Source organism: Nerophis lumbriciformis, linkage group LG33 (genome assembly GCF_033978685.3).
Source record: "Nerophis lumbriciformis linkage group LG33, RoL_Nlum_v2.1, whole genome shotgun sequence".
NCBI classification, from domain to species: domain Eukaryota; kingdom Metazoa; phylum Chordata; class Actinopteri; order Syngnathiformes; family Syngnathidae; genus Nerophis; species Nerophis lumbriciformis.
The window spans coordinates 13636511-13657865 of record NC_084580.2 but is presented as its reverse complement, the minus strand read 5'-3'; the positions used below and the strand labels follow the sequence as shown (position 1 = coordinate 13657865).

Here is a 21355-nt window from a genome sequence, read left to right as displayed (position 1 = left end):
ACTCGGACTTGAGGGCAAAGACTTGAGACTTACTTGTGACTTGCAAAACAATGACTTGGTCCCACCTCTGGAAATTACGGAGCAGCAGAAAAGTGGAATGTATTATTTAAATCGGTGCGTTAGAAAACACGGACCGGAGTTTTTTTTTTAAACTGGATCTGGATCGGCATTTTCCCATGCCTTGCCGATACGCAATTTTTGGCAAATATCTGCAGCCGATCCGATCCAAATATCTATATATCTATATATATATATATAAATATATATATATATATATATATATATATATATATATATATATATATATCTATATATATATATATATATATATATATATATATATATATAAATAACACCAAATTATTTAGGGGGGCTTAAGAATATTTTAGGGGGGCTTGAGAACCCCTGAAATAGGCCTAACAACGCCAATGGACTCAAATGTAAAACCTTACAAAGCATTCTGAGCACAACCAATAGGGTGCGCCACACATGTCTAAAAAAAAAGCACTTACCATATCCAGGAGTGTCTTCTGAAAGGAAAGTGGCTAAGGTGCTTCATGGTCCTGTCACTAGAAACTCCAGGACACAGTCCAGGCTTCATACTGAGCCCAAGTAACCGGTTTTAAGAGGCTTTTTTGGGGGGAGTCTGTGCGATATTCTATCTGGAGGTAAACACCCACAGAGTGGAGAAGAGAGTCCAGTATAGCATGTGATGTCCCATGTTTCTCTGAAAATCCTTAAAAATCAAGCACCATAAAATCCACGAGTTCCTGAAGAGATACTAAAAAAAAAAAAAAAAAAAAAGGCAGGTTTAATCCCAAGTGTACGGACTCTCGCACAGGCGGCCGCCCACACCACGAGCTCCGGGGGCAGCCGCTCTTTCTTCCTTTTCCCCTCGGGATTCGTCCAGCAAAAGTTTGGAAGTGACTCCCCCACATCCACATGGTGAGCCGGCTCAGGGACTCATTCCTGCGGAGAACCTTTCCTTCCCTGACAGCTGACGGACGGCAGCAAGAGTTACGTTAGCCGGCATGTTGCAAACGTGCATCCTCTGCTCTTTCTCAACGTCAAGGAAATGGGGGCCCGGCCGGAGGGGGGGTGAGGGTGGAAGAAAGAAAAACAATGAAGCATCTCTGCTTCCCTCCTCCTGGCCGTGTGGGATGTCCTGACCCCCGTGTGAGAGGTGTGTCTTCACCATGCACTCTGTTAAACCTATTGATCCTCTTACCTCACCGCTCCTCTCACGGCGACGTGTCTGCACACGCTCCCCGGCGCCGGGAAAGAAAGGCGGCACTGTGGCAATGTGTTGACACAAGTAATTCCGCCCGCTTAAATCCATCTGCCGGCTCACACCTTTCTTTTCTTTACTAAGTATGGCTTTGTTTGTTTCTTTCGTCATAGCTACGCAAGCGCCGCCGGGTCTGCGTGCGTGCGAGTGAAGCGTGGGACCCCGTGTGCTGCATGCGTTGTCCGCCGAGTGGAGTGCACGGGTAAACCCGTGGAAAAAGCATGCAGCACGGGGGGACTTCTTGGGAACGTGTTATCCAGGATGTTATTTTCGAAAATTGCAATGAAAGGCTTTTCTCTTCGCTTACCATCAGCGCCTTCAAGCATCACTTCAGGTCTAAGGCTATGTCTACACCAGGGGTCGGCAACCCGCGGCTCTCTTTAGCGCCGCCCTAGTGGCTCTCTGGAGCTTTTTCAAAAATGTATGAAAAATGGAAAAAGATGAGGGGGAAAAAATATATTTTTTGTTTTAATATGGTTCCTGTGGGAGGACAAACATGACACCAGGGCCGGCCCGTGGCATAGGCCGTATAGGCAAATGCTAAGGGCGCCGTCCATCAGGGGGCGCCACGCCAGTGCCACAAATGTTGGAGAAAAAAACAAAAAGTTTGTACTATTATTTCTAAATACAAAAAATAATCCCACGTTAATTAAAATGCAAAGTAAAGCCTATTTAATAGAAATATTATTTGTTACAACATTACGCCCCCCCCCCCCCACGCACGGTGCGCCCCCTCCCTTCCCGTATATATGACTCTTTTTGGACGTCACCACATCAAAAAATCAACACAAGATGTCAAAACGGCCAAAACTGTCAGGCGCCCAGGGAAGAAAAAAGAGAAAAGAAGAGGAGGAGAAATAAGAAAAGACAGAGGTAGCAGGTAGGTAACGTTAGCCTACATGAAATTATTTGTCTGTTACAGAATGTGATAGTAGCTGGCTTTTTAGCATTAAGCTAATGTTACATGATTCGGCAATTGCTAATCAATAAATAGCTAGTTCTGTTTTAACGTCGGGTTAATATTGTGGAGGGGGCTAAATTGTTATGGAAAATAATAATGTAACGTTAGGTAATTACAGTACTCCCACCTTACATTCCTCAGGGACATTTGTATTAGATCTTTTAAGCAGGTGTTTTTTGTTTACATTATTGCCTTCTGGTTAGCTAATGTTTGCCCTGCAGGTAATAGCCACTTTTCCACCCATTTATATATTAGGTATAGTTGTAAGTAAAAAAAAAAAAAGGTCAAAGACAAAGCTATTCAGTTTCTTGTGAGTATATACACTTCACTGCCGATGTGGGGGGGCGCCACCTAAAATCTTGCCTAGGGCGCCAGATTGGTTAGGGCCGGGCCTGCATGACACAAACCTCCCTAATTGTTACTGTTATTGTTTATATTAAACATGCTTCACTGATTCGAGTATTTGACGAGCGCCGTTTTGTCGTACTAATTTTGGCGGTCCTTAAACTCACCGTAGTTTGTTTACATGTATAACTTTCTAGGACGTGTTTTATGCCACTTCTTTTTCTGTCTCATTTTGTCCACCAAACTTTTAAGGTTGTGCATGAAAGGTGAGTTTTGTTGATGTTATTGACTTGTGTGGAGTGCTAATCAGACATATTTGGTCACTGCATGACTGCAAGCTAATCGATGCTAACATGCTATTTAGCAGAGGTGGGACCAAGTCATTGTTTTGCAAGTCACAAGTAAGTCTCAAGTCTTTGCCCTCAAGTCCGAGTCAAGTCCCGAGTCAAGACAGGCAAGCCCCGAGTCAAGTCCAAAGTCAAGACTGGAAAGTCTCAAGTCAAGTCCTAAGTCCTGCATTTTGAGTTTCGAGTCCTTTCAAGTCCTTTTAGCCACAGACTAATATATTAACACAGATTGTGTATGCTTTTCAAACGCTGTATTTATTTATTAAAACAAGTGCATTTTAAATTGCAGGAAAGAAAATTGTGCTGACATTGCACTTTATAATAGCACTATTAACCAGTCATTTTAAACATTAACTCATTCCTTTACAGAACAAACACATTGAAAAATAAAGTGCAAATGTACTTATTTGTACAAAAGTGTTAACATTGAAAAAACATGACATATACGTGAACATAACAAAAAAGTTGTACTTTTTATATGTCAGGGCCCTATGCTGCATTGCATTTGCAAAAGACCAAATTAGCCAAGAGTCTGTCAGTCATTTGTGCACGATGGGGGCGTAGTATGATGCCACCATGGCTGAAAACTCGCTCCACTGGAGCACTGGAGGCAGGCACTGCCAAGACTCTCATGGCCACTCGGAACAGTGAAGGAAGAGTCTTCATGTTCAATGCCCAGAACAAAAGGGGGGAGAGAGTTGTTTTGGGTTGGTGCACTACTTGTAAGTGTATCTTGTGTTTTTTATGTTGATTTAATTAAAAAAAGAAAAAAGAAAAAAAAAATCTTGTGCGGCCCGATACCAATCGATCCACGGACCAGTACCGGGCCGCGGCCCGGTGGTTGGGGACCACTGAATTTTAACTGACCTTTATTTTACTATTTTTGTCTTTTTTTAGGTGGCTAAAATACGCGGTGCTGCTGACCGCCGTCTAACGTTACGTGTGATATATTGACTAACGTAACCCTGCTTAAAAAAAAACACTGAACAAAAAGTATGAATAAGGTAGTGAACTGCAACAGATTCCCGTGTTTGCAATAACGTTATAACGTTAGCAGTGAGTTTACAGCCTCACTGATTTAACTACACAGCAAATAAAAGTCACGTTACTTAGCCAATAAACGTTATCTTTCATTCAAAACTTACCGTTCTTTGTGCAATTTCAAATGCCGGACGAAGTTGGAAGTTGTTGCCTCTCCATCAGTAATTTTCGAACCGCATGTGTTGCATACTGCAAACCGTTTTGTGTTGACCACCTCGTCATTTTTATACCCAAACAAAATTATTTTAGGTATCATTTTTTGTTCACTGGCGTGTGGTTTGGACATGTCTTCTTCGTTGGTTGTCCTGCAATTTGATTGGATGAATGCTGTGTGATGAAAACAAAGTAGATCTAATTTGATTGGCTGTTGTACTGAGACCACACCAGCTGACACACGCAACGCTGATAGACAAGTACACAATGAAAAATACGGAGCGCTCCCGAATAACTTTTTCATCTTTGGGTTTTGGGGAAAGTAGCAAGTCATGTCAAGTCATGTCAATTCAAAAGGCTCAAGTCCAAGTGAAGTCACAAGTCATTGATGTTGAAGTCTAAGTCGAGTTGCAAGTCTTTTTACATTTTGTCAAGTCGAGTCTAAAGTCATCAAATTCATGACTCGAGTCTGACTCGAGTCCAAGTCATGTGACTCGAGTCCACACCTCTGCTATTTAGGCTAGCTATATGTACATATTGCATCATTATGCCTCATTTGTAGCTATATTTGAGGTCATTTAGTTTCCTTTTAAGTCCTCTTAATTCAATTTATATCTCATGACACACTATCTGTATGTAATATGGCTTTTATTTTTTTGCGGCTCCAGACAGATTTGTTTTTGTATTTTTGGTTCAATATGGCTCTTTCAACATTTTGGGTTGCCGACCCCTGGTGCCCCTTATCCCAGTGTTTTTCAACCACTGTGCCGCGGCACACTAGTGTGCCGTGAGATATTGTCTGGTGTGCCGTGGGAGATAATCTAATTCATACTTGCCAACCCTCCCGGATTTTCCGGGAGACTCCCGAAATTCAGCGCCTCTCCCGAAAACCTCCCGGGACAAATTTTCTCCCAGAAATCTCCCGAAATTCAGGCGGACCTGGAGGCCACGCCCCCTCCAGCTCCATGCGGACCCTCAAGGTCCGCATGGAGCAATGTTGTTGTAATATATTGAGTTGGAGGCAATAAACAGGCGAGGGGATGAAGTACGTCTCTTTACTGTAGACTTCAGAACAGACTCACACACTTGACGTCAGGTGCGCAACACCACGTAAATCGTTGGCCAACCAAAAAGTAACCCCAGTACGCTATAGCCAACATTCACCAGGAGATGGCAACAGACAAACATAGATCACTCTATTAAATTCCTCCCCTTTTAGAATTGTAGAAGTTACTCAAAAGAAATAAACAACCCAACCAAAAAATGCAGCAGCTCAATTAAAATACTGTACTTAAGCCACATTCTTTTTTTTTTTTTAGTACTGAACTCTTAACCCTCATTTGTAAACAATGACGTGCTTATTATACAAACAGTATTTGTACATCTTTAACACAGATTTTTATACTGTCTTCAGAGATTCAGTTTTTTTGGTGGTACTCGAAACCTTTCCGGGTACCTGCGGATCACTGGTGGGGTTTGTTGCCCCCCCACAAAGAAGAATAAAAACAACTGAAATATTCTTGAATGCTAAAACAAAGTAGATGCGGGAAATATCGCTCAAAGGAAGACATGAAACTGCTACAGGAAAATACAAAAAAAAGAGAAAACGCCACCAAAATAGGAGCGCAAGACAAGAACTAAAACACTACACACAGAAAAACAGCAAACAACTCAAAATAAGTTACGACGTGATGTGACAGGTGGTGACAGTACACCTACTTTGAGACAAGAGCTATATTGATGCATGCTTGTTTATGGTTTAAATTAATAATAATAATAATACCTGGGATTTATATAGCGCTTTTCTAAGTACCTAAAGTCGCTTTACATGTAGAACCCATCAATCATTCACACCTGGTGGTGGTAAGCTACTTTCATAGCCACAGCTGCCCTGGGGTAGACTGACGAAAGCGTGGCTGCAATTTGCGCCAACGGCCCCTCCGACCACCACCTATCATTCATCATTCATTCACCGGTGTGAGTGGCACCGGGGGCAAAGGGTGAAGTGTCCCGCCCAAGGACACAACGCAGCGATTTTTGGATGGTAAGAGGCGGGGAGCGAACCTGCAACCCTCAGGTTCTGGCACGGTTGCTCTACCCACTACGCCATGCCGCCCCAAATTCATATCCAATAATTGCCACAACGACTTTTTACTGTCAACTGAGTTTCATTTTTTAATGATTTCTGCTGGTGGTGTGCCTACACATTTTTTCAACGCAAAAAGGTGCCTTGACTCAAAAAAGGTTGAAAAACACTGCCTTAAACGAGTAATTACAAACCCCGTTTCCATATGAGTTGGGAAATTATGTTAGATGTAAATATAAACAGAATACAATGATTTGCAAATCATTTTCAACCCATATTCAGTTGAATATGCTACAAAGACAACATATTTGATGTTCAAACTGATAAACATTTTTTTTTTTGCAAATAATCATTAACTTTAGAATTTGATGCCAGCAACACGTGACAAAGAAGTTGGGAAAGGTGGCAATAAATACTGATAAAGTTGAGGAATGCTCATCAAACACTTATTTGGAACATCCCACAGGTGAACAGGCAGATTGGGAACAGGTGGGTGCCATGATTGGGTATAAAAGTAGATTCCATGAAATGCTCAGTCATTCACAAACAAGGATGGGGCGAGGGTCACCACTTTGTCAACAAATGCGTGAGCAAATTGTTGAACAGTTTAAGAAAAACCTTTCTCAACCAGCTATTGCAAGGAATTTAGGGATTTCACCATCTATGGTCCATAATATCATCAAAGGGTTCAGAGAATCTGGAGAAATCACTGCACGTAAGCAGCTAAACCCGTGACCTTTGATCCCTCAGGCTATACGGCATTAACAAGCGACATCAGTGTGTAAAGGATATCACCACATGGGCTCAGGAACACTTCAGAAACTCACTGTCAGTAACTACAGTTGGTCGCTACATCTGTAAGTGCAAGTTAAAACTCTCCTATGCAAGGCGAAAACCGTTTATCAACAACACCCAGAAACACCGTCGGCTTCGCTGGGCCTGAGCTCATCTAAGATGGACTGATACAAAGTGGAAAAGTGTTCTGTGGTCTGACGAGTCCACATTTCAAATTGTTTTTGAAAACTGTGGACGCCGTGTCCTCCGGACCAAAGAGGAAAACAACCATCCGGATTGTTATAGGCGCAAAGTTGAAAAGCCAGCATCTGTGATGGAATGGAGGTGTATTAGTGCCCAAGACATGGGTAACTTACCCATCTCTGAAGGGGCCATTAATGCTGAAAGGTACATACAGGTTTTGGAGCAACATATGTTGCCATCCAAGCAACGTTACCATGGACGCCCCTGCTTATTTCAGCAAGACAATGCCAAGCCACATGTTACATCAACGTGGCTTCATAGTAAAAGAGTGCGGGTACTAGACTGGCCTGCCTGTAGTCCAGACCTGTCTCCCGTTGAAAATGTGTGGCGCATTATGAAGCCTAAAATACCACAACGGAGACCCCCGGACTGTTGAACAACTTAAGCTGTACATCAAGCAAGAATGGGAAAGAATTCCACCTGAGAAGCTTAAAAAATGTGTCTCCTCAGTTCCCAAACGTTTACTGAGTGTTGTTAAAAGGAAAGGCCATGTAACACAGTGGTGAACATGCCCTTTCCCAACTACTTTGCCACGTGTTGCAGCCATGAAATTGTAAATTAATTATTATTTGCAAAAAAAAAAAAAAGTTTATGAGTTTGAACATCAAATATGTTGTCTTTGTAGTACATTCAATTGAATATGGGTTGAAAAGGATTTGCAAATCATTGTATTCCGTTTATATTTACATCTAACACAATTTCCCAACTCATATGGAAACGGGGTTTGTATTATGGTATCGGTGTTTAAGATTCCCCTTCTTGGATATTTTTTTTAACGGGTAAGTGCACCGTGTCTTTCTTGAATCTCCGGCTCTTAGCTTTTACGGACTCATTGATCGATTCCAAACTTGAGTTCGGAGAGGAAGTGACGCCAGAAAGACCGCGCTCCACACAGGAAGTGACGTCAGAAAAAAACGCGCCACAGCCAGCTACATAATAACCGGAGCGAGGCGAGTCATCCAGACATGCCCGTGTTTCTCATTCGACATGTACAGACTAGAGATGTCGGCGTTAATATCGGCAGTCCGATATTATCGGCCGATAAATGCTTTAAAATGTAATATCGGAAATTATCGGTATCGGTTTCAAAAAGTAAAATGTATGACTTTTTAAAACGCCGCTGTACGGAGTGGTTCACAGATGTAGAGAGAAGTACAGAGTGCCAATAAACCTTAAAGGCACTGCCTTTGCGTGCCGGCCCAATCACATATCATCTACGGCTTTTCACACACACAACTGAATGCAATGCATACTTGGTCAACAGCCATACAGGTCACACCGAGGGTGGCTGTATAAACAACTTTAACACTGTTACAAATATGCGCCACAGTGTGAACCCACACCAAACAAGAATGACAAACACATTTTGGGAGAACATCCGCACCGTAACACAACATAAACACAACAGAACAAATACCCATAACCCCTTGCAGCACTAACTCTTGCGGGACGCTACAATAACATCTACGGCTTTTGGAGCTCAGTGCACAACTGCACACACAACAAGAAGGAGACGAAGTAGAAGAACAAGGAAGAGACATGGCGACGACGAGTAAGAAGAAGAAGTACGCTTGCAAGTTCCAAAATGATTGGAAAAAAGAATTTCATTTCATCCAGGACAGCTCGAAGGGGAAGGGGTATGCTGCCTGCACCTCAACCCCCCAATCTCCCGAATTCGGAGGTCTCAAGGTTGGCAAGAATGGTCTAAGGCTATGTCTACACTAAGCCAGATAACCCCTTAAACGAATAATTATTTAGCCTAAGCCTCGTTTCAGCCACACTAAACCATCGTTTAAGATTCCCCTTCTTGGATATTTTTTTTACATGGGTAAGTGCGCCGTGTATTTCTTGAATCTCCGGCTCTTAGCTTTTACGGACTCATTGATCGTTTACAAACTGAGTTCGCCAGCTTCATAACCAGTGTTGGGACGCGTTACAAAGTAACGCGTTACTGTAACGGCGTGAGTTTCGGCGGTAACTAGTAGTCTAACGCGTTATTTTTTATATTCAGTTACTCAGTTACCGTTACTACATGATGCGTTACTGAGTTATTTTACGTTATTTTTTATGTAGTATCGGCTAGAAACAGAAGATCTGAGTGTGTTTTATTGGAGCGCTGCAGTGTCGTCCTTCTGAATCTCTTGTGTCACAAGGCAGAGGCGTGCTCTGTGTGTGTCTGGGTGTGGGTGTGGGGAGGGAGGGGAGGGGGGGCGTGTCTGATCATCAATCAATCAATCAATCAATGTTTATTTATATAGCCCTAAATCACAAGTGTCTTAAAGAGCTGAACAATAACATCCGCGGTACAGAGCCCACATAAGGGTAAGGAAAAACTCACAACCCCAATGGTACGTCGATGGCGGAGTTGCAGTCGAGTTTCTTAACATGGAGATATTCTCACTACTTTTATTTTGTCGAGCACAAAGAAAAGAACATTTTAGTTAAATGTAAGTTGTGTCTTGGATCAAAGATCCTGTCTACTGCCCAAAACAGCAATTCAAATATGCTGAAACAGCTACAAAAGCAACGTGCTTCGACGAAGCTAGTAAAGAGAGACACTTCACCTAAGGATTTTAACGGAGGGACTGCTAGCCAGGACAACATTGATAGAGCCATTGCAGCGTATGTGCTAGAAGACATGCAGGCTATTTCTACAGTGGAATCACCCGCTTTCAGGCAGCTAATTAGCATGATACCGGCGTCAAACAGCAAATGGCACGAAAAGATTTTCCAAGTTCCTGGACACAGTGGACAGTGAGTACATAAACATGGAAAGCACGCTAAAGAAGACACTCCAAACTCTGCCTCTGCTCATCATTCAGCACTGAAGGTACACACTCTGTCAATTCTCTTATATACTCTTTCATTCTAGACCAAATATGTTTGACAGAGTGAGTTTTAACATGAAACATGTGCTTTTGTAAGAAACCACTGCATTTGAGTTTGTCCTCAAAATGACAGTATTGTGCTTAGAATTGCCTGAAAACGCCATTGGAGCAATACAAAGCAAGTTTCAAGGATAACTCTTAAACCAAAGATACCAGATGGCTAAATTTAACCGCACTAATGTACAGTATGTTAGAGTTATACATGGAACATGTGCTTTTGTAAAGTTTGCAAGCACTGCATTGTTTTTTCCCCCCCCCAAAATCACAACATTGTGCTTAGCGATGTAACGTTTATGGATTTTCCGGGTTCACAAGCTTCACATCTCGCCAATAAATTTAGCCTCGTCACATTAGACCAGTGCTTCTCGAATATTTTCCGTTAAGCCCCCACTAGAGAAAAAGAAAATATTTTGCACCCCCACTCACCTCCGTGACTATAAATGGTATAATTTGGCTATTAAAGTGTTATAACTATACCTCTGCATAACATTGCAAGCTTATAAACATTAAAGGAAACAACACACGGGTCTTTCCTTGTATCTCATCGTGGTTACAGTGAAGCCAAGTGCTACGTACCATATTCTTGTACCATATTCTTGTACGGCAAAAAAAAAAAGTGTGTTCCCTGAGTTCACATGCGCCCCCCCCAAGGATTTGAAAAGGACTGCATTAGATCAAACAGGTCACGGTGGACCAATACATTTGTTCACATTAAATCAAACGCACTTACTTAGTCACCCTCATCATGGATAAGACGCGACGCGTGGGTCAGATCCGGCCCGAAATAATGATCTACGGCCCCCGGGATGATATTTTAGTATTAGAACCGGCCCGCAGGCCACAGCCGCCTGCTGCTGTTTTGCACGCACCAATACTCCATCAGTGTTGACGCTAGGAATTTTCAAAATGGGGTCCCGGGGACCCCATCAAGTCATAAAAATGGGGTCCCACAGCAAATTTTTGGGGTTTCACTTTTTTGTAACCGTTTTGAAAACAAATGATAAATGTATGCATTATCCTGTTATATCTCACATGATATATTGTTTTGAAAAAAGGTTGTCATAAACGTTACTTAATTCATAAAAAAAATACAAAAGAAAACACATTTTTATGCATATGCCTTCAGTTATAAGTAGAGATGTCCGATAATGGCTTTTTTGCCGATATCTGATATTCCGATACTGTCCAACTCTTAATTACCGATTCCGATATCAACCGATACCGATATATACAGTCGTGGAATTAACACATTATTATGCCTAATTTTGTTGTTATACCCCGCTAGATGCATTAAACAATGTAACTTTACCATGAATTGATTAACGTGGACCCCGACTTAAACAAGTTGAAAAACGTATTCGGGTGTTACCATTTAGTGGTCAATTGTACGGAATATGTACTGTACTAATACAAGTTTCAATCAATCAATCAAAAACAAGGTTTTCCAAAATAAGAGAACAACTTCAACTCAAGTTATGGAAAAAAGTGCCAACATGGCACTGCCATATTTATTATTGAAGTCACAAAGTGCATTATTTTTTTTTAACATGCCTCAAAACAGCTTGGAATTTGGGACATGCTCTCCCTGAGATAATCCTGATACCCATTACAACTATGGGAAATACTATACTTTAACTTTCACAAAGTGCATTGTTTTTATTTTTTTTAAACATGCCTCAAAACAACAGCTACCAAAACAATGAAGGCACACAGCTTCAGTCCAGAGTATACTAGAGCATACTTGCCAACCTTGAGACCTCCGAATTCAGGAAAGTTGTTTATACGGCCACCCTCAGTGTGACCTGTATGGCTGTTGCATAAAGCCGTGGATATTAAGTGAATTGGCCGACACGCAAAGGCAGTGCCTTTAAGGTTTATTGGCGCTCTGTACTTCTCCCTATGCCCGTGTACACAGCGGCATCTTAAAAAGTCATAAATTTCACTTTTTGAAACCGATACCGATGACCTTGAAACCGATACCGATAATTTCCGATATTACATTTTAAAGCATTTATCGGCCGATAATATCGGCAGTCTGATATTATCGGTCATCCCTAGTTATAAGCATTCATTCACTTTCTTCTTTCCTTCATGGATCTAAATTTTACCGCTGCCTGTATTTTTTTCTATATTTATATTGTAATATTTTCAGAATGTGTTTGTTCTATTTTTGGCCAAAGTAAGACAAAGAAAACAATCTGAAGTTCTCTTTATTTTTTTAGTTTTAATTAGAGATGTCCGATAATGGCTTTTTTGCCGATATCCGATATTCCGATATTGTCCAACTCTTAATTACCGATTCTGATATCAACCGATACCGATATATACAGTTGTGGAATAACACATTATTATGCCTAATTTTGTTGTGATGCCCCGCTGGATGCATTAAACAATGTAACAAGGTTTTCCAAAATAAATCAACTCAAGTTACTCAAAACAGCAGCTTGGAATTTGGGACATGCTCTCCCTGAGAGAGCATGAGGAGGTTGAGGTGGGCGGGGGATGTATATTGTAGCGTCCCGGAAGAGTTGGTGCTGCAAGGGGTTCTGGGTATTTGTTCTGTTGTGTTTATGTTGTGTTACGGTGTGGATGTTCTACCGAAATGTGTTTGTCATTCTTGTTTGGTGTGGGTTCACAGTGTGGCGCATACTTGTAACAGTGTTAAAGTTGTTTATACGGCTACCTTCAGTGTGACCTGTATGGCTGTTGACCAAGTATGCATTGCATTCACCTGTATGTGTGAAAAGCCATAGATATTATCATCAAAGGCAGTGCCTTTAAGGTTTATTGGCGCTCTGTACTTCTCCCTACGTCCGCCACCTTTCCCAACTACTTTGGCACGTGTTGCAGCCATGAAATTCTAAGTTAATTATTATTTGCAAAAAATAAATAATGTTTATGAGTTTGAACATCAAATATGTTGTCTTTGTAGTGCATTCAATTGAATATGGGTTGAAAAGGATTTGCAAATCATTGTATTCCATTTATATTTACATCTAACACAATTTCCCAGCTCATATGGAAACGGGGTTTGGACTAGAGATGTCCGATAATATCGGCAGTCTGATATTATCGGACATCTCTAGTTTTAATGCCATGATTTTAATAGTCCGGCCCGCGTGTGCACAGATTTTCCTCCATGCGGCCCCTGAGCTAAAATGAGTTTGACACCCCTGCCGTAGACGATCCATCCATCCATGGAAAGAGGAAAGGCCGGACCGCCGTGAGCCGAAGAAGCGGTTTCAGTTCACAGGAGAAGGCCGAAGACAGCTACTGTACGCCGTGATACAATAACTGTCTTTTGTCAACGTTGTGAATGAACACAAGTGACAGTGTACAGTAAACATTTCATATTTCAATGTGTACACCTGCATGCAGCTTATAGACTTGTGCGGCCATTATACAGTATGTATACAATTTAATTCCTCTAAATATAGGTAGGTTCGGCTTACAAATAAGTGAGCTCTATAGCGTACAAAATATGGTATGCAGTGAAGAGAAAGAGAAACTTTCGTTATTATTTTGTTCCCAAGTGGTCATTTGAAAACCGAATCATCTGAAAACTGGAACAATTTTCCCTGTAGAAAAACAGTTCCTAAAACCCCAAATCTTTATCACAAACCCCAGTTGATAGAGGATAAAAATAGTTTTACGCATGCATATAAATGACGAATGCAATGAATAAATGATCATTTAACATCACTTTTACTTTTATTAAAGATTTTATGAGTGGAGAAGGAGGAGACGAGGGTAGAGTTACAGTACTTTTATAAGTAGCGACCCAATTACAGTGGTACTACCAGACACGGATTCATGTCAAATTAAACGATCCAATAATTCAATGACTCTGTTGCACGTGACACCACGTCCAGTCACGTAAACTGGTGTATTAATAACGTACTGGTAATGTTGTCATTTTCCATGCCAACAAAGCAAGCATACCTGATAGACAGCGCACAAAAGCAAGGCTCCAATCTTCAAGCTAACTTGATGCCTAATTTACCCAGCCCATAATATGTTACGTTAACATACCAGGCACGTTCTCAGTTGGTCATTTATGCCTTATATAACGTACACTTATTCAGCCTGTTGTTCACTATTCTTTATTTATTTTAAATTGCCTTTAAAATGTCTATTCTTGGTGTTGGGTTTTATAAAAAAAAATTCCCCAAAAAATGCGACTTATACTCCAGTGCGACTTATATATGTTTTTTTCCTTCTTTATTATGCATTTTCGGCCGGTGCGACTTATACTCCGAAAAATGCGGTGGTACAAAAAATGGAAAACGAGTCGCACTCGAAGCTAATGGAATACTCACTAACTTTGCAATGAAACAAACAAAAGTTACGTAGCAGGTTGCATGAAGCAAACAATGACGCCAGGCCAACTGACCGGCAAAGGCAGGCTTAAATAATGCCTCTGATTAGTGCTCGGGAAGCAGGTGAGCGGGCGAACACTAATCAGAGACAGGTGTAAATAATAAGTAACCATGGTAACTAAAACAAACAAGGGTGCACAAAAACAGGAACTATTGCAGTCCAAAACTAACAGAACATAACAAAACATCATCCGGACCACGGATCATGACAAAACCTTTATGTGCACAAAATCCTAGAATCCTAGAATCTGATGAAAGACAGTCATAGTCATTTTGTCATTCATATGCAGTCAGGTGTGAAGATAGCTGAGGTTGTTAAAAGTAAGGCTACACATGATTGGCAATGATTGTAGGTGTCGTGTGTATGCACCAATTTAGGAATTCGGGTGGGCGTGGCGTTTGCGAGGAAGTTATGAGTTGAGGCCAAGGGGTGAGAGAGTGTGTGTGTGTGTGTGTGTTTAGCGTTTCGAGTCATAGCTGTGGCGCAGCTCCAGCTGCTGCGGTCTAGAAAAACAGGATCCAGCACCGCTTCTTGCACACTTCCTGCCCAACGCGCACGTCAGCAGCCTCTCATACGCTGCCAGAAGTTAAACCGTCAGCTTGCACCTTCAGCAACAAGCGCCACGCATGACTCGGGCGGTGACTGCCGAGGAATCCGCTTGTGGGAAACGTAGGGACAGAAACGCGGCGCTCGGGGAAAATGTGGCCGGGTTGTGTGCGCAAGCGGGACGAGCTGTGTCGTAAAAGCGGCGACGGAAGGGGGGGAAACATTTTAATTTAAGAAGCTTTTAAGGTTAAATCACATAAGTAACGAGAGACGTCGGTAGAGGGTGGATCTCAGCAAGGCCTGTAAATGGAATAAATGTGTCGGATTTGCATGTCAGACACACAAAACATTTCCTCTTTACTGTAATAATAATAATAATAATAGATTGTATTTGTAAAAAGCACTTTACATTGAGTAAACAACCTCAAAGTGCTAGAGTGTATTAAAAAAATAAAAAAATAAAAATAATAACAATAATAAAAATTAAAAAAAGGTAATAAAAGAATAAATAAAAATAAAAGCTGCAAGCAGCGATAAACGGGACCGACTTTGACGGCACATAAAATCCAAACCGGAGCAGTAATTAAAACTCTTTCATCAACTTTTAATCAGAAGGGTTCAATCTCTCTCCTGTGCTAGTTTGAAGCCACACGACAAACGCGCTCAGAGGAGATAATGTTTAAAAAAAGGTGACTGTTTTGACCCAACTTTTATTTTGAAGGGGGAATTGCAAACTTCCTGTTGATTTTTGCTGGGGATTGTCCGTATATGAAATGTAGGTCTAAGTGAGACATACATAGAGATTTTTGTTTCATGTCTCTACGACATTCCTACTGGAAGTTACAGGCAGTTTTGTCTGTTTTCTTCCTAGGAGCAGTTTTGTCTGTGTTTTCTTCCTAGGGGGTGCTAGAGCGCAATTTTGAGTTTCAGGGTTTGGTTTTTTGATTAGATCGCAATTTTTGCCAGTCCTGATGTGTGTGTCCAATTTGGTGAGTTTTGACGCATGTTAAGGGGGTCAAATTACAGCTCAAAGAGGCAAAGGTGACTGTTTTTACTAAGCTTTTGTTTTGAAGGGGGAATTGCCAACTTCCTGTTGAATTTTGCTGAAGGATGTCAGTGTATGAAATCTAGGTCTAAGTGAGACCTACATAGAGATTTTTGTTTCATGTCTCTACGACATTCCTACTGGAAGTTACAGGCAGTTTTGTCTGTTTTCTTTCTAGGAGCAGTTTTGTCTGTGCTTTCTTCCTAGGGGGCGCTAGAGCGCAATTTTGAGTTTTGGGGTTTGGTTTTTTGATTAGATCGCAATTTTTGCCAGTCCTGATGTGTGTGTCCAATTTGGTGAGTTCTGAAGCATGTTAAGGGGGTCAAATTACAGCTCAAAGAGTCCAAGGTGACTGTTTTTACTAAACTTTTGTTTTGAAGTGGGAATTGCCAACTTCCTGTTGATTTTTGCTGAAGGATGTCAGTGTATGAAATCTATGTCTAAGTGAGACCTACATAGAGATTTTTGTTTCATGTCTCTACGACATTCCTACTGGAAGTTACAGGCAGTTTTGTCTGTGTTTTCTTCCTAGGAGCAGTTTTGTCTGTGTTTTCTTCCTAGGGGGCGCTAGAGCGCAATTTTGAGTTTTGGGGTTTGGTTTTTTTATTAGATCGCAATTTTTGCCAGTCCTGATGTGTGTGTCCAATTTGGTGAGTTCTGAAGCATGTTAAGGGGGTCAAATTACAGCTCAAAGAGTCAAAGGTGACTGTTTTTACTAAACTTTTGTTTTGAAGTGGGAATTGCCAACTTCCTGTTGATTTTTGCTGAAGGATGTCAGTGTATGAAATCTATGTCTAAGTGAGACCTACATAGAGATTTTTGTTTCATGTCTCTACGACATTCCTACTGGAAGTTACAGGCAGTTTTGTCTGTGTTTTCTTCCTAGGAGCAGTTTTGTCTGTTTTCTTCCTAGGGGGCGCTAGAGCGCAATTTTGAGTTTTGGGGTTTGGTTTTTTGATTAGATCGCAATTTTTGCCAGTCCTGATGTGTGTGTCCAATTTGGTGAGTTCTGAAGCATGTTAAGGGGGTCAAATTACAGCTCAAAGAGTCAAAGGTGACTGTTTTTACTAAACTTTTGTTTTGAAGGGGGAATTGCCAACTTCCTGTTGATTTTTGCTGAAGGATGTTAGTGTATGAAATCTGGGTCTAAGTGAGACCTACATAGAGGTTTTTGTTTCATGTCTCTACGACATTCCTACTGGAAGTTACATGCAGTTTTGTCTGTGTTTTCGTCCTAGGGGGCGCTAGAGGGAAATTTTGAGTTTTGGGGTTTAGTTTTTTGATCAGATTGCAATTTTTGCCAGTCCTGATGTGTGTGTCAAATTTGGTGAGTTTTGAAGCATGTTAAGCGGGTCAAATTACAGCTCAAAGAGGCGGCGGTATAATAATAATAATAAAACCTTAGAAATACAATAGGGTCCTCTGTCCCAAAGGGACATTCGGTCCCTAATAAAAACTAGAACAGCCAAATAGCTAACACTAGTATGCATATATCTAAAAAAAAAAGTTTTTTTTAAAAAGAAGGGTTTTTAAGCCTTTTTTAAAAAGTCTGTGGTGCCCTCAGGTGGTCAGGGAGAGCGTTCCACAGACTGGGAGCGACGGAGCAGAAAGCCCGGTCTCCCATTGTTCGTAGCTTTGTCCTCGGAGGTTGGAGGAAGTTAGCCTGCCTGGAGCGGAGGTGTCGTGTGGAGGGTTTGTGGGTGAGTAGTTCTTTGAGGTAGAGGGGGGCATTTCCATGGAGGCACTGGTGGGTTAGTAGGGAGACTTTGAATTCAATCCTGAGTGGATTATTTTGTTTGTAGTATTTGGTTTCCCACCATTATACTGTATGAGTCTGAGCATTAGGGATGTAAGATTATGAACATTTCATATCGCGATCATTTTGCCCAAAATGATCAAGGTTTGCACAAAAGGTAGCTCAGTTGCTTAGGCAGCAATGTGTCTGTACAAGTTTAGACTGGGGTGTGACGTTTGTAATGGGAATATACAGTCGTGGTCAAAAGTTGACATACACTTGTAAAAAACATAATGTCGTGGCTGTCTTGAGTTTCCAATCATTTCTACAACTCTTATTTTTTTGTGATAGAGTGATTGGAGCACATACTTGTTGGTCACAAAAAACATTCATGAAGTTTGGTTCTTTTATGAATTTATTATGGGTCTACTGAAAATGTGACCAAATCAGCTGGGTCAAAAGTATACATACAGCAATGTTAATATTTGCTTACATGTCCCTTGGCAAGTTTCACTGCAATAAGGCGCATTTGGTAGCCATCCACAAGCTTCTGGTTGAATTTTTGACCACTCCTCTTGACAAAATTGGTGCAGTTTGGCTAAATTTGTTGGTTTTCTGACATGGACTTGTTTCTTCAGCATTGTCCACACGTTTAAGTCAGGACCTCGGGAAGGCCATTCTAAAACCTGAATTCTAGCCATCCTTTTACTACTTTTGACGTGTGTTTGGGGTCATTGTCCTGTTGAAACACCCAACTGCGCCCAAGACCCAACCTACGGGCTGATGATTTTAGGTTGTCCTGAAGAATTTGGAGGTAATCCTCCTTTTTCATTGTCCCATTTACTCTCTGTAAAGCACCAGTCCCATTGGCAGCAAAACAGGCCCAGAGCATAATACTACCACCACCATGCTTGACGGTAGGCCTGGTGTTCCTGGGATTAAAGACCTCACTTTTTCTCCTCCAAACATATTGCTGGGTATTGTGGCCAAACATCTCAATTTGTGTTTCATCTGACATCCCATGGACAAACATATGACCTTGGGGAGGAAAGTTCTGTGGTCAGATGAAACAAACATTGGCCACAATCAACAACAACCAACAAGTATGTGCTCCAATCACTCTATCACAAAAAAATAAGAGTTGTAGAAATGATTGGAAACTCAAGACAGCCATGACATTATGTTCTTTACAAGTGTATGTAAACTATTGACCACGACTGTACATTGATTTTGATTGATTGATTCTATCTGTGTGTTGGCCCTGCGATAAAGGGGCGACTTGTCCAGGGCGTACCCTGCTTTCCGCCCCAGTGCAGCTGGGTTATGCTCCAACCCCGCTGCGACCCAGAGAGGGACAAGCTGTCAGCCAGACAGCACATTCCTTTTTGTTCCATGCCCCTTCAAAATAAATACTGTCTTTGTACACAACATTTTACCCAGGACTGTTTTGTTAACATTGACCAGTACAAAGTTGATAAAGCCACTAAACTCAGACAAAAAAGACGGCACCATTGGGACGTTACTACTTTGTTTGAGGAACCACCAGAGAAGGAGTCGTAGGGTAAAGTAATATTTTCATTTAATCATGGCATGCGCACAAGCATTTCTTTATACACCGACATGCGATATGCAGTGAGGTAATTGGTGGTAAAAATCACTTTTTATGCAGCACTGCACCACGCCAGGTGTACTTAATGTTGTGACCGGTAACTCTACATATGTCCTGGTTATGAATTATTTTCGACCGTGACTGAAAAGAACAATATCAGTGATGTTCGTCTTCAAGAAATATATTTAATAGTGTACAAAATTCAAAAAGTGGGTTAAAAATGTGACTGTGGAGCAAAATGTACATCAAACCATATCCAATACATTATATCTGGACCGCAGGGAAGTGTGTTACATGTTGATTAGAATCATTAGAGGTCCCTTTTTAATAAGTTTCCCTGACTAGGATTTGAAACCCTAGTCACCTGGTTCATCACTCATTGATTTATCCAGACTGTACATTAGGCGCACCGGGTTATAAGGCGCACTGTCGAGTTTTGAGAAGAAACAAAAAAGGATTTTAAATGCACCTTATAGTCTGGAAAATACGGTACTTTGCACAAAATTACTTGTCAATCAATCAATCAAAGTTTGTTTATATAGCTCTTAATCTCAGGTGCCTCAAACTTGTATTTACCAAATAGGTCCTTTACTAGGGATGTCCGATAATATCAGAAATGATCGGTATCGGTTTCAAAAAGTAAAATTCATGAGTTTTTAAAACGCCGCTGTGTACACGGACGTAGGTAGAAGTACAGAGCACCAATAAACCTTAAAGGCTCTGCCTTTGCATGCCGGCCCAATCACATGATAGCTACAGTGAATGCAAGGATACTTGGTCGACAGCCAACAGTTGCCAATCAAACTGCTTTACTGTAAGGTCGGCCGCCGTCTTTTTGGAACTACCTCAGGTTGAAAAATGTTCCCAAGAAGAATGTTGTTTATACGGCCACTGGGGGTGGACGTATAAACAACTTTAACACTGTTACAAATATGCGCCACACTGTGAACCCACACCAAACAAGAATGACAAACACATTTCGGGAGAACATCCGCACCGTAACACAACATAAACACAACAGAACAAATACCCAGAATCCCATGCAGCCATAACTCTTCCGGGCTGCAATATACACCCCCGCTACCACCAAACACCGCCCCCGGAAATCGGCAAAAAAGCCATTATCGGACATGTCTATCCTTTACCTTCTGGACTTGTGACTGTTTTGATATTTCCTTTTTTTCAGGGTGGTACCTGGGGTGAAATTTAACAACAAATGAATAGAACTGATATATATTTTTTCACAATTATCTATTATGAGCCAGGTGAGGTGGTTCGGGCATCTGGTCAGGATGCCACCCGAACGCCTCCCTAGGGAGGTGTTTAGGGCACGTCCGACCGGTAGGAGGCCGCGGGGAAGACCCAGGACACGTTGGGAAGACTATGTTTCCCGGCTGGCCTGGGAACGCCTCGGGGTCCCACAGGAAGAGCTGGACGAAGTGGCTGGGGAGAGGGAAGTCTGGGCTTCCCTGCTTAGGCTGCTGCCCCCGCGACCCGACCTCGGATAAGCGGAAGAAGATGGATGGATGGATGGAATTATCTATTATGTTTGACAGCTCAACACTAACAGATTCGCTCGTGGCCCAACAATGCCCCGAAGGGCCAATTGGTGATTGTGTTAGCCACACTATGAGCTTCGGTAGCAGTCAGACTAAAGCCAATAATTAGATTTCCCGTCTGCAGCACACCAGATAAAACTCCCGTTCGCACCTACTCGTCATTAGTTTTCTCTAAATGACTCCACTGATCATTTCGGCGTAACCGCAGCGCTGCGCCGTGCACTGTCGCCGTGTGTGCTACAACTTGTCGTATTGCATAATCTTAAAAACGCTGCCTCGCAGGCTCTTGGCCCCCAATCCACTCAACGCTGGTGAGCTGTCACGACTCATTCCG

The 21355-nt window shown here is 41.7% G+C and overlaps 1 protein-coding gene across 3 annotated transcripts in view; it reads right to left on the bottom strand.

Moving 5' to 3' along the window:
- pde4d (phosphodiesterase 4D, cAMP-specific) overlaps positions 1–21355 on the bottom strand; it is a 475712-nt gene that overhangs the window by 173082 nt on the left and 281275 nt on the right. The window contains exon 1 of one of the 3 annotated variants that reach the window (XM_061928991.1): positions 513–1611. The exons of the other annotated variants lie outside the window; for them this stretch is intronic. Coding sequence (XP_061784975.1) covers positions 513–601 — 89 coding nt within the window. The 5' untranslated portion in view covers positions 602–1611. Of the gene's footprint in view, positions 1–512; positions 1612–21355 lie in introns of those variants that run through there. 3 annotated transcript variants of the gene reach the window in all.